A 14,504-nucleotide genomic window follows, 5' to 3' on the forward strand; every position below is an offset into this window, starting at 1 on the left:
CAGGCCTACCACTGTTGTGTCATCAGCAAACTGAATGATGGTGATGGAGTCGTACCTGGCAGTGCAGTCATGAGTGAACAGGGAGTACAGGAGGGGACTGAGCACGCACCCCTGTGGGGCCCCCGTGTTCGAGGATCAGCGTGGCGGATGTGTTGTTACCTACCCTTACCACCTAGGGGTGGCCCGTCAGGAAGTCCAGGATCCAGTTGCAGAGGGAGGTGTTTAGTCCCAGGGTCCTTAGCTTAGTGATGAGCTTTGAGGGCACTATGGTGTTGAACGCTGAACTGTAGTCAATGAATAGCATTCTCATGTAGGTGTTCCTTTTGTCCAGGTGGGAAAGGGCAGGGTGGAGTGCAATAGAGATTGCATCATCTGTGGATCTGTCGGGCGGTATGCAAATGAGGGTGGCTCTAGTGTTTCTGGGATGATGGTGTTGATGTGAGCTATGACCAGCCTTTCAAAGCACTTCATGGCTACGGATGTGAGTATTAGTTTGCAAGCCCTGCCACATCCGACAAGCATCAGAGCCGGTGTGGTGTGTCTGTACTTACATGTAAGGCTGAGGGTTTATGGGTGAGGGGAGGAGGTAGACCCCTACAGCCACCGATAGCAGGACCACTAATATCCCTCTCTTCCCTAGCCTGAAGACAAGAGACAACACAACAGATATCAGGACCACTAATATCCCTCTCTTCCCTAGCCTGAAGACAAGAGACAACACAACAGATATCAGGACCACTAATATCCCTCTCTTCCCTAGCCTGAAGACAAGAGACAACACAACAGATATCAGGACCACTAATATCCCTCTCTTCCCTAGCCTGAAGACAAGAGACAACACAACAGATATCAGGACCACTAATATCCCTCTCTTCCCTAGCCTGAAGACAAGAGACAACACAACAGATATCAGGACCACTAATATCCCTCTCTTCCCTAGCCTGAAGACAAGAGACAACACAACAGATATCAGGACCACTAATATCCCTCTCTTCCCTAGCCTGAAGACAAGAGACAACACAACAGATATCAGGACCACTAATATCCCTCTCTTCCCTAGCCTGAAGACAAGAGACAACACAACAGATATCAGGACCACTAATATCCCTCTCTTCCCTAGCCTGAAGACAAGAGACAACACAACAGATATCAGGACCACTAATATCCCTCTCTTCCCTAGCCTGAAGACAAGAGACAACACAACAGATATCAGGACCACTAATATCCCTCTCTTCCCTAGCCTGAAGACAAGAGACAACACAACAGATATCACATGTACACTGACTGGAAAAAACATTAAGAACACCGTCCTAACATTGAGTTGCACCACCCCCCACTCCGCCAACACCCCCCACTCTACCACCCTGCTCCCCTACCATCCTGCTCCCCCCACCACTCTGCCCCCCCACCACCCCCCACTCCACCACCCTACTCCCCCACCACACCACCCTGCTCCCCCACCACCCCCCACCACCTGCCTGCTCCCCCACCACACCCGCCTACTCCCCAACCAGCCTGCTCCCCCACCACCCCTCTGCTCCCCCACCACCACCACCACCCCCGCTCCCATACCACCCTGTCTGGCTACAGAACAATGGTACAGTATGTTATCCTTATCCCTTATCTGTCTGGCTACAGGGCAATGGTACAGTATGTTATCCCTTATCTGTCTGGCTACAGGCCAATGGTACATTATGTTATCCCTTATCTGTCTGGCTACAGGCCAATGGTACAGTATGTTATCCCTTATCTGTCTGGCTACAGGGCAATGGTACATTATGTTATCCCTTATCTGTCTGGCTACAGGGCAATGGTACATTATGTTGTCCCTTATCCCTTATCTGTCTGGCTACAGGGCAATGGTACATTATGTTGTCCCTTATCCCTTATCTGTCTGGCTACAGGCCAATGGTACAGTATGTTATCCCTTATCTGACTGGCTACAGGACAATGGTACAGTATGTTATCCATTATCTGTCTGGCTACAGGGCAATGGTGCAGTATGTTATCCCTTATCTGTCTGGCTACAGGCCAATGGTACATTATGTTATCCCTTATCTGTCTGGCTACAGGGCAATGGTACATTATGTTGTCCCTTATCCCTTATCTGTCTGGCTACAGGGCAATGGTACATTATGTTGTCCCTTATCCCTTATCTGTCTGGCTACAGGGCAATGGTACAGTATGTTATCCCTTATCTGTCTGGCTACAGGGCAATGGTACATTATGTTGTCCCTTATCCCTTATCTGTCTGGCTACAGGGCAATGGTACATTATGTTGTCCCTTATCCCTTATCTGTCTGGCTACAGGCCAATGGTACAGTATGTTATCCCTTATCTGTCTGGCTACAGGGCAATGGTACATTATGTTATCCCTTATCTGTCTGGCTACAGGGCAATGGTACAGTATGTTGTCCCTTATCCCTTATCTGTCTGGCTACAGGGCAATGGTACATTATGTTGTCCCTTATCCCTTATCTGTCTGGCTACAGGCCAATGGTACAGTATGTTATCCCTTATCTGTCTGGCTACAGGGCAATGGTACATTATGTTATCCCTTATCTGTCTGGCTACAGGGCAATGGTACATTATGTTATCCCTTATCTGTCTGGCTACAGGCCAATGGTACAGTATGTTATCCCTTATCTGTCTGGCTACAGGACAATGGTACAGTATGTTATCCCTTATCTGTCTGGCTACAGGGCAATGGTACATTATGTTATCCCTTATCTGTCTGGCTACAGGCCAATGGTACGGTATGTTATCCCTTATCTGTCTGGCTACAGGACAATGGTACATTATGTTATCCCTTATCTGTCTGGCTACAGGGCAATGGTACAGTATGTTATCCCTTATCTGTCTGGCTACAGGGCAACAGTGTGTTATCCCTTATCCCTTATCTGTCTGGCTACAGGACAATGGTACAGTATGTTATCCCTTATCTGTCTGGCTACAGGACAATGGTACAGTATGTTATCCCTTATCTGTCTGGCTACAGGACAATGGTACATTATGTTATCCCTTATCTGACTGGCTATGAAATTACAGATGACTGATAGTAAACTATTCCACACCATGTTTAATCTCATCTGAGCTGCAGTTATTGGGTAATATTCCAATAGGATATATTCAAAGATTCATTTCAATAGTTTCATAACATGTATTGTGCGACAATATCGTTATCATAATCAATTACAACTTGGACAAAAACTGTCAACAACTCTTCTACCAAAACATGACTGTGGTCATTCATCTAGCAGTAGCCTGTCTACCAAAACATGACTGCGGTCATTCATCCAGCAGTAGCCTGTCTACCAAAACATGACTGCGGTCATTCATCCAGCAGTAGCCTATCTACCAAAACATGACTGTGGTCATTCATCCAGCAGTAGCCTGTCTACCAAAACATGACTGCGGTCATTCATCCAGCAGTAGCCTGTCTACCAAAACATGACTGTGGTCATTCATCCAGCAGTAGCCTGTCTACCAAAACATGACTGTGGTCATTCATCCAGCAGTAGCCTGTCTACCAAAACATGACTGCGGTCATTCATCCAGCAGTAGCCTGTCTACCAAAACATGACTGTGGTCATTCATCCAGCAGTAGCCTGTCTACCAAAACATGACTGTGGTCATTCATCTAGCAGTAGCCTATCTACCAAAACATGACTGCGGTCATTCATCCAGCAGTAGCCTGTCTACCAAAACATGACTGTGGTCATTCATCCAGCAGTAGCCTGTCTACCAAAACATGACTGTGGTCATTCATCCAGCAGTAGCCTATCTACCAAAACATGACTGTGGTCATTCATCCAGCAGTAGCCTGTCTACCAAAACATGACTGTGGTCATTCATCTAGCAGTAGCCTGTCTACCAAACATGACTGTGGTCATTCATCCAGCAGTAGCCTATCTACCAAAACATGACTGTGGTCATTCATCTAGCAGTAGCCTATCTACCAAAACATGACTGTGGTCATTCATCCAGCAGTAGCCTATCTACCAAAACATGACTGTGGTCATTCATCCAGCAGTAGCCTATCTACCAAAACATGACTGTGGTCATTCATCTAGCAGTAGCCTATCTACCAAAAAGACAGTTACTCTATGAACTTGTTTTTGAGGGACAAGTAGGCTCATGCTTAAAATCGTTCACGTAACTACATTCTTGTTTTATCACAAAGCAAAACAACTCCGGTAAAAACGTACATAGTGAATCCCTCTGCAGCTCGCGCCCGTCCGGTTAGATCACAGTCCGGTTGGATCCTGTCTCCGGTGAGACTCGCCGCCATGAAGCAAAGTTGTTGTCTGTTCTGGTGAGCGCCGCGGGTGAGAGGTAGTCTGTGTCAGCTGAGAGAGAGTGAGTGTGTGTGTGCTGAGAGAGACTGAGTGTGTGTGTGTGCTGAGAGAAACTGAGAGTGAGTGATTTAAAAAGAGTTCATCCAGAGGACAGAAGACTGGAAGGGGAGGTGTGAGACGGACTGGGGGAGGTTTATTTACCATGTCTTCTTCTTCCTCAACTATCATGATATTGTATAGCCACTAGGGGGAGCCACCTGACAGGCCCTGGGACTGAACTGTTTCCAAGTCTACTTTTATTTGTCACATGCTTTGTAAACAACAGGTTGATGTTATACCCCCACACCAGCACGACCAGGACACAGGTTGATGTTATACCCAACACCAATACGACCAGGACACACAGGTTGATGTTATACCCCCACACAAGCAGGACCAGGACACACAGGTTGATGTTATACCAACACACCAGCACGACCAGGACACACAGGTTTATATTAAACCCCCACACCAGCACGACCAGGACACAGGTTGATATTAGACCCCCACACCAGCACGACCAGGACACAGGTTGATATTAGACCCCCACACCTGCACGACCAGGACACATGTTGATATTATACCCCCTCACCAGCACGACCAGGACACACAGTTTGATGTTATACCCCCACACTAGCACGACCAGGACACACAGGTTGATGTTATACCCCCACACCAGCACGACCAGGACACACAGTTTGATGTTATACCCCCACACCAGCACGACCAGGACACACAGGTTGATGTTATACCCCCACACCAGCACGACCAGGACACAGGTTGATATTATACCCCCACACCAGCACGACCAGGACACACAGGTTGATGTTTTACCGCCACACCAGCACGACCAGGACACACACAGGTTGATATTATACCCCCACACCAGCACGACTAGGACACACTGGTTGATGTTATACCCCCACACCAGCACGACCAGGACACACAGGTTGATGTTATACCCCACACCAGCACGACCAGGACACACAGGTTGATGTTATAGCCCCACACCAGCACGACCAGGACACACAGGTTGATGTTATACCCCCACACAAGCAGGACCAGGACACACAGGTTGATGTTATACCAACACACCAGCACGACCAGGACACAGGTTTATATTATACCCCCACACCAGCACGACCAGGACACAGGTTGATATTAGACCCCCACACTAGCACGACCAGGACACACAGGTTGATGTTATACCCCCACACCAGCACGACCAGGACACATGTTGATATTATACCCCCTCACCAGCACGACCAGGACACACAGGTTGATGTTATACCCCCACACCAGCACGACCAGGACACAGGTTGATATTATACCCCCACACCAGCACGACCAGGACACACAGGTTGATGTTTTACCGCCACACCAGCACGACCAGGAAACAGGTTGATATTATACCCCCACACCAGCACGACCAGGACACACAGGTTGATGTTATACCCCCACACCAGCACGACCAGGACACACAGGTTGATGTTATACCCCACACCAGCACGACCAGGACACACAGGTTGATGTTATAGCCCCACACCAGCACGACCAGGACACACAGGTTGATGTTATACCCCCACACCAGCACGACCAGGACACACAGGTTGATGTTATACCCCCACACCAGCACGACCAGGACACACAGGTTGATGTTATACCCCACACCAGCACGACCAGGACACACAGGTTGATGTTATAGCCCCACACCAGCACGACCAGGACACACAGGTTGATGTTATACCCCCACATAAGCAGGACCAGGACACACAGGTTTATGTTATACCAACACACCAGCACGACCAGGACACACAGGTTTATATTATACCCCACACCAGCACGACCAGGACACAGGTTGATATTAGACCCCCACACCAGCATGACCAGGACACACAGGTTGATGTTATACCCCCACACCAGCACGACCAGGACACATGTTGATATTATACCCCCTCACCAGCACGACCAGGACACACAGGTTGATGTTATACCCCCACACCAGCACGACCAGGATACACAGGTTGATGTTATACCCCCACACCAGCACGACCAGGACACACAGTTTGATGTTATACCCCCACACCAGCACGACCAGGACACACAGGTTGATGTTATACCCCCACACCAGCACGACCAGGAAACAGGTTGATATTATACCCCCACACAGGCACGACCAGGACACACAGGTTGATGTTATACCCACACCAGCACGACCAGGACACACAGGTTGATGTTATACCCCACACCAGCACGACCAGGACACACAGGTTGATTTTATACCCCCACACCAGCACGACCAGGACACACAGGTTGATGTTATACCCCACACCAGCACGATCAGGACACACAGGTTGATGTTATAGCCCCACACCAGCACGACCAGGACACACAGGTTGATGTTACACCCCCACACAAGCAGGACCAGGACACACAGGTTGATGTTATACCAACACACCAGCACGACCAGGACACACAGGTTTATATTATACCCCCACACCAGCATGACCAGGACACAGGTTGATATTAGACCCCCACACCAGCACGACCAGGACACACATGTTGATATTATACCCCCACACCAGCACGACCAGGACACATGTTGATATTATACCCCCTCACCAGCACGACCAGGACACACAGGTTGATGTTATACCCCCACACCAGCACGACCAGGATACACAGGTTAATGTTATACCCCCACACCAGCACGACCAGGACACACAGGTTGATGTTATACCCCCACACCAGCAGGACCAGGACACACAGTTTGATGTTATACCCCCACACCAGCACGACCAGGACACACAGGTTGATGTTATACCCCCACACCAGCACGACCAGGACACACATTTTGATGTTATACCCCCACACCAGCACGACCAGGACACACAGGTTGATGTTATACCCCCACACCAGCACGACCAGGACACAGGTTGATATTATACCCCCACACCAGCACGACCAGGACACACAGGTTGATGTTATACCCCCACACAAGCACGACCAGGACACACAGGTTTATATTATACCCCCACACCAGCACGACCAGGACACACAGGTTGATGTTATACCCCCACACCAGCACGACCAGGACACACAGGTTGATGTTATACCCCACACCAGCACGACCAGGACACACAGGTTGATTTATACCCCCACACCAGCACGACCAGGACACACAGGTTGATGTTATACCCCCACACAAGCAGGACCAGGACACACAGGTTGATGTTATACCAACACACCAGCACGACCAGGACACACAGGTTTATATTAAACCCCCACACCAGCACGACCAGGACACAGGTTGATATTAGACCCCCACACCAGCACGACCAGGACACAGGTTGATATTAGACCCCCACACCAGCACGACCAGGACACATGTTGATATTATACCCCCTCACCAGCACGACCAGGACACACAGTTTGATGTTATACCCCCACACTAGCACGACCAGGACACACAGGTTGATGTTATACCCCCACACCAGCACGACCAGGACACACAGTTTGATGTTATACCCCCACACCAGCACGACCAGGACACACAGGTTGATGTTATACCCCCACACCAGCACGACCAGGACACAGGTTGATATTATACCCCCACACCAGCACGACCAGGACACACAGGTTGATGTTTTACCGCCACACCAGCACGACCAGGACACACACAGGTTGATATTATACCCCCACACCAGCACGACTAGGACACACTGGTTGATGTTATACCCCCACACCAGCACGACCAGGACACACAGGTTGATGTTATACCCCACACCAGCACGACCAGGACACACAGGTTGATGTTATAGCCCCACACCAGCACGACCAGGACACACAGGTTGATGTTATACCCCCACACAAGCAGGACCAGGACACACAGGTTGATGTTTATACCAACACACCAGCACGACCAGGACACAGGTTTATATTATACCCCCACACCAGCACGACCAGGACACAGGTTGATATTAGACCCCCACACCAGCACGACCAGGACACACAGGTTGATGTTATACCCCGACACCAGCACGACCAGGACACATGTTGATATTATACCCCTCACCAGCACGACCAGGACACACAGGTTGATGTTATACCCCCACACCAGCACGACCAGGATACACAGGTTGATGTTATACCCCCACACCAGCATGACCAGGACACACAGGTTGATGTTATACCCCCACACCAGCACGACCAGGACACACAGTTTGATGTTATACCCCCACACCAGCACGACCAGGACACACAGGTTGATGTTATACCCCCACACCAGCACGACCAGGACACACAGTTTGATGTTATACCCCCACACCAGCACGACCAGGACACACAGGTTGATGTTATACCCCCACACCAGCACGACCAGGACACAGGTTGATATTATACCCCCACACAGCACGACCAGGACACACAGGGTTGATTGTTTAACCGCCACACCAGCACGACCAGGAAACAGGTTGATATTATACCCCCACACCAGCACGACCAGGACACACAGGTTGATGTTATAACCCCACACCAGCACGACCAGGACACACAGGTTGATGTTATACCCCACACCAGCACGACCAGGACACACAGGTTTGTGTTATAGCCCACACCAGCACGACCAGGACACACAGGTTGATGTTATACCCCCACATAAGCAGGACCAGGACACACAGGTTTATGTTATACCAACACACCAGCACGACCAGGACACACAGGTTTATATTATACCCCCACACCAGCACGACCAGGACACAGGTTGATATTAGACCCCCACACCAGCATGACCAGGACACACAGGTTGATGTTATACCCCCACACCAGCACGACCAGGACACATGTTGATATTATACCCCCTCACCAGCACGACCAGGACACACAGGTTGATGTTATACCCCCACACCAGCACGACCAGGATACACAGGTTGATGTTATACCCCACACCAGCACGACCAGGACACACAGTTTGATGTTATACCCCCACACCAGCACGACCAGGACACACAGGTTGATGTTATACCCCCACACCAGCACGACCAGGACACAGGTTGATATTATACCCCCACACAGGCACGACCAGGACACACAGGTTGATGTTATACCCACACCAGCACGACCAGGACACACAGGTTGATGTTATAACCCCACACCAGCACGACCAGGACACACAGGTTGATTTTATACCCCCACACCAGCACGACCAGGACACACAGGTGTATGTTATACCCCACACCAGCACGATCAGGACACACAGGTTGATGTTATAGCCCACACCAGCACGACCAGGACACACAGGTTGATGTTATACCCCCACACAAGCAGGACCAGGACACACAGGTTGATGTTATACCAACACACCAGCACGACCAGGACACACAGGTTTATATTATACCCCCACACCAGCACGACCAGGACACAGGTTGATATTAGACCCCCACACCAGCACGACCAGGACACACATGTTGATATTATACCCCCACACCAGCACGACCAGGACACATGTTGATATTATACCCCCTCACCAGCACGACCAGGACACACAGGTTGATGTTATACCCCCACACCAGCACGACCAGGATACACAGGTTAATGTTATACCCCCACACCCAGCACGACCAGGACACACAGGTTGATGTTATACCCCCACACCAGCAGGACCAGGACACACAGTTTGATGTTATACCCCCACACCAGCACGACCAGGACACACAGGTGATGTTATACCCCCACACCAGCACGACCAGGACACACATTTGATGTTATACCCCCACACCAGCACGACCAGGACACACAGGTTGATGTTATACCCCACACCAGCAACGACCAGGAAACAGGTTGATATTAATACCCCACACCACCAGCTACGACAGGACACACAGGTTGATGTTATCCCCCACACAAGCAACGACCAGGACACACAGGTTTATTATACCCCCACACCAGCACGACCAGGACACACAGGTTGATGTTATACCCCCCAACCCACAGCACGACCAGGACACACAGGTTGATGTTATACCCCACACCAGCACGACCAGGACACACAGGTTGATTTTATACCCCCCACACCAGCACGACCAGGACACACAGGTTGATGTTATACCCCCACACCAGCACGACCAGGACACACAGGTGATGTTATATACCCCACACCAGCACGACCAGGACACACAGGTTGATATTATACCCCACACCAGCACGACCAGGACACAGGTTGATATATACCCCACACCAGCACGACCAGGACACAGGTTGATGTTATACCCCCACACCAGCACGACCAGGACACAGGTTGATTTATACCCCCACACAGCACGACCAGGACACACAGGTTGATGTTATACCCCACACCAGCACGACCAGGACACACAGGTTGATGTTATACCCCCACACCAGCACGACCAGGACACACAGTTGATGTTATACCCCCACACCAGCACGACCAGGACACACAGGTTGATGTTATACCCCCACACCAGCACGACCAGGACACAGGTTGATATTATACCCCCACACCAGCACGACCAGGACACACAGGTTGATGTTATACCCCCACACCAGCACGACCAGACACACACAGGTTGATGTTATACCCCACACCAGCACGACCAGGACACACAGGTTGATGTTATACCCCACACCAGCACGACCAGGACACACAGGTTGATGTTATACCCCACACCAGCACGACCAGGACACACAGGTTGATGTTATACCCCCACACCAGCACGACCAGGACACACAGGTTGATGTTATACCCCCACACCAGCACGACCAGGACACACAGGTTGATGTTATACCCCCACACCAGCACGACCAGGACACAGGTTTGATATTATACCCCACACCAGCACGACCAGGACACAGGTTGATATACCCCCACACCAGCACGACCAGGACACACAGGTTGATGTTATACCCCCACACCAGCACGACCAGGACACACAGGTTGATATTACCCCCACACCAGCACGACCAGGACACACAGGTTGATGTTATACCCCACACCAGCACGACCAGGACACACAGGTTGATGTTATACCCCCACACCAGCACGACCAGGACACACAGGTTGATGTTATCCCCACACCAGCATGACCAGGACACACAGGTTGATGTTATACCCCCACACCAGCCGACCAGGACACACAGTTGATGTTATATCCCCCACACCAGCACGGCCAAGGACACACAGGTTGATGTTATAACCCCCACACCACACGACTAGGACACAAGTTTGATGTTATACCCACACCAGCACGACCAGGACCACAGGTTGATATTATACCCCCACACCAGCACGACAGGACACAGGTTGATATTATACCCCCACCAGCACGACCAGGCACACAGGTTGAAGTTATACCCCCACACCAGCACGACCAGCGACCACAGGTTGATGTTATACCCCACACCAGCACGACCAGCACACACAGGTTGATGTTTATACCTCCCACACCAGCACGACCAGGACCACAGGTTGATGTTATAACCCCACACCAGCACGACCAGGACACAGGTTGATATTAGACCCCCCACACCAGCACGACCAGGACAACATGTTGATATTATACCCCCTCACCAGCACGACCAGGACACACAGTTTGATGTTTATACCCCACACTAGCACGACCAGGACACACAGGTTGATGTTATACCCCCACACCAGCACGACCAGGACACACAGGTGATTTATACCCCCACACCAGCACGACCAGGACACACAGGTTGATGTTATACCCCCACACCAGCACGACCAGGACACACAGGTAATGTTATACCCCACACCAGCACGACCAGGACACACAGGTTGATGTTATACCCCCACACCAGCACGACCAGGACACACAGGTTGATGTTATACCCCCACACCAGCACGACCAGGACACACAGGTTGATGTTATACCCACACCAGCACGACCAGGACACACAGTTGATGTTATACCCCCACACCAGCACGACCAGGACACACAGGTTGATGTTATACCCCACACCAGCACGACCAGGACACACAGGTTGATGTTATACCCCACACCAGCACGACCAGGACACACAGGTGATATTATACCCACACCAGCACGACCAGGACACACAGGTTGATGTTATACCCCACACCCAGCACGACCAGGACACACAGGTTGATGTTATACCCCCACACCAGCACGACCAGGACACACAGGTTGATGTTATACCCCACACAGCACGACCAGGACACACAGGTTGATGTTATACCCCACACCAGCACGACCAGGACACACAGGTTGATGTTATACCCCACACCAGCACGACCAGGACACACAGGTTGATGTTATACCCCCACACCAGCACGACCAGGACACACAGGTTGATGTTATACCCCCACACCAGCACGACCAGGACACACAGGTTGATGTTATACCCCACACCAGCACGACCAGGACACACAGGTTGATGTTATACCCCCACACCAGCACGACCAGGACACACAGGTTGATGTTATACCCCACACCAGCACGACCAGGACACACAGGTTGATGTTATACCCCCACACCAGCACGACCAGGACACACAGGTTGATGTTATACCCCCACACCAGCACGACCAGGACACACAGGTTGATGTTATACCCCCACACCAGCACGACCAGGGACACAGGTGATGTTATACCCCCACACCAGCACGACCAGGACACACAGTTGATGTTATACCCCCACCAGCAGCACGACCAGGACACAAGGTTGATGTTATACCCCACACCAGCACGACCAGGACACACAGGTTGATGTTATACCCCCACACCAGCACGACCAGGACACACAGGTTGATGTTATACCCCCACACAGCACGACCAGGACACACAGGTTGATGTTATACCCCCACACCAGCACGACAGGACACACAGTTGATGTTATACCCCACACCAGCACGACCAGGACACACAGGTTGATGTTATACCCCCACACCAGCACGACCAGGACACACAGGTTGATATTATACCCCCACACCAGCACGACCAGGACACAGGTTGATGTTATACCCCCACACCAGCACGACCAGGACACACAGGTTGATGTTATACCCCCACACCAGCACGACCAGGACACAGGTTGATGTTATACCCCCACACCAGCACGACCAGGACACACAGTTGATGTTATACCCCCACACCAGCACGACCAGGACACACAGGTTGATGTTATACCCCACACCAGCACGACCAGGACACACAGGTTGATGTTATACCCCACCACACCAGCACGACAAGGACACACAGGTTGATGTTATACCCCCACACCAGCACGACCAGGACACACAGGTTGATGTTATACCCCCACACCGCACGACCAGGCACACAGGTTGATATATACCCCCACACCAGCACGACCAGGACACAGGTTGATGTTATACCCCCACCAGCACGACCAGGACACAGGTTGATATTATACCCCCACACCAGCACGACCAGGACACAGGTTGATGTTATACCCCACACCAGCACGACCAGGACACACAGGTTGATGTTATACCCCACACCAGCACGACCAGGACACACAGGTTGATGTTATACCCCCACACCAGCACGACCAGGACACACAGGTTGATGTTATACCCCCACACCAGCACGACCAGGACACACAGGTTGATGTTATCCCCACACCAGCACGACCAGGACACACAGGTTGATGTTATACCCCACACCAGCACGACCAGGACACACAGGTTGATGTTTATACCCCCACACCAGCACGACCAGGACACACAGGTTGATGTTATACCCCCACACCAGCACCAGGACACACAGGTTGATGTTATACCCCCACACCAGCACGACCAGGACACACAGGTTGATGTTATACCCCACACCAGCACGACCAGGACACACAGGTTGATATTATACCCCCACACCAGCACGACCAGGACACAGGTTGATGTTATACCCCCACACCAGCACGACCAGGACACACAGGTTGATGTTATACCCCCACACCAGCACGACCAGGACACACAGGTGATATTATACCCACACAGCACGACCAGGACACACAGGTTGATGTTATACCCCCACACCAGCACGACCAGGACACACAGTTGATGTTTATACCCCCACACCAGCACGACCAGGACACACAGGTTGATGTATACCCCCACACCAGCACGACCAGGACACACAGTTGATGTTATACC

The 14,504-nt window shown here is 51.1% G+C and overlaps 1 protein-coding gene across 1 annotated transcript in view; it reads right to left on the reverse strand.

Annotated features, from left to right (window-relative positions):
- The window catches only part of LOC109887869 (adipocyte plasma membrane-associated protein), a 30,956-nt gene extending 26,447 nt beyond the window's left edge, over positions 1–4,509 (reverse strand). The window contains exons 1-2 of the mRNA XM_031820830.1: positions 4,209–4,509; positions 552–641 (exon numbers count right to left, since the gene is read on the reverse strand). Of these exons, the coding sequence (XP_031676690.1) occupies positions 552–641; positions 4,209–4,291 (173 nt within the window). The 5' untranslated portion in view covers positions 4,292–4,509. The remainder of the gene's footprint in view (positions 1–551; positions 642–4,208) is intronic.
- Between the last annotated feature and the right edge of the window lie 9,995 nt (positions 4,510–14,504).

This window comes from Oncorhynchus kisutch, unplaced genomic scaffold, assembly GCF_002021735.2.
Source record: "Oncorhynchus kisutch isolate 150728-3 unplaced genomic scaffold, Okis_V2 scaffold3703, whole genome shotgun sequence".
Taxonomy (NCBI): Eukaryota; Metazoa; Chordata; class Actinopteri; order Salmoniformes; family Salmonidae; genus Oncorhynchus; species Oncorhynchus kisutch.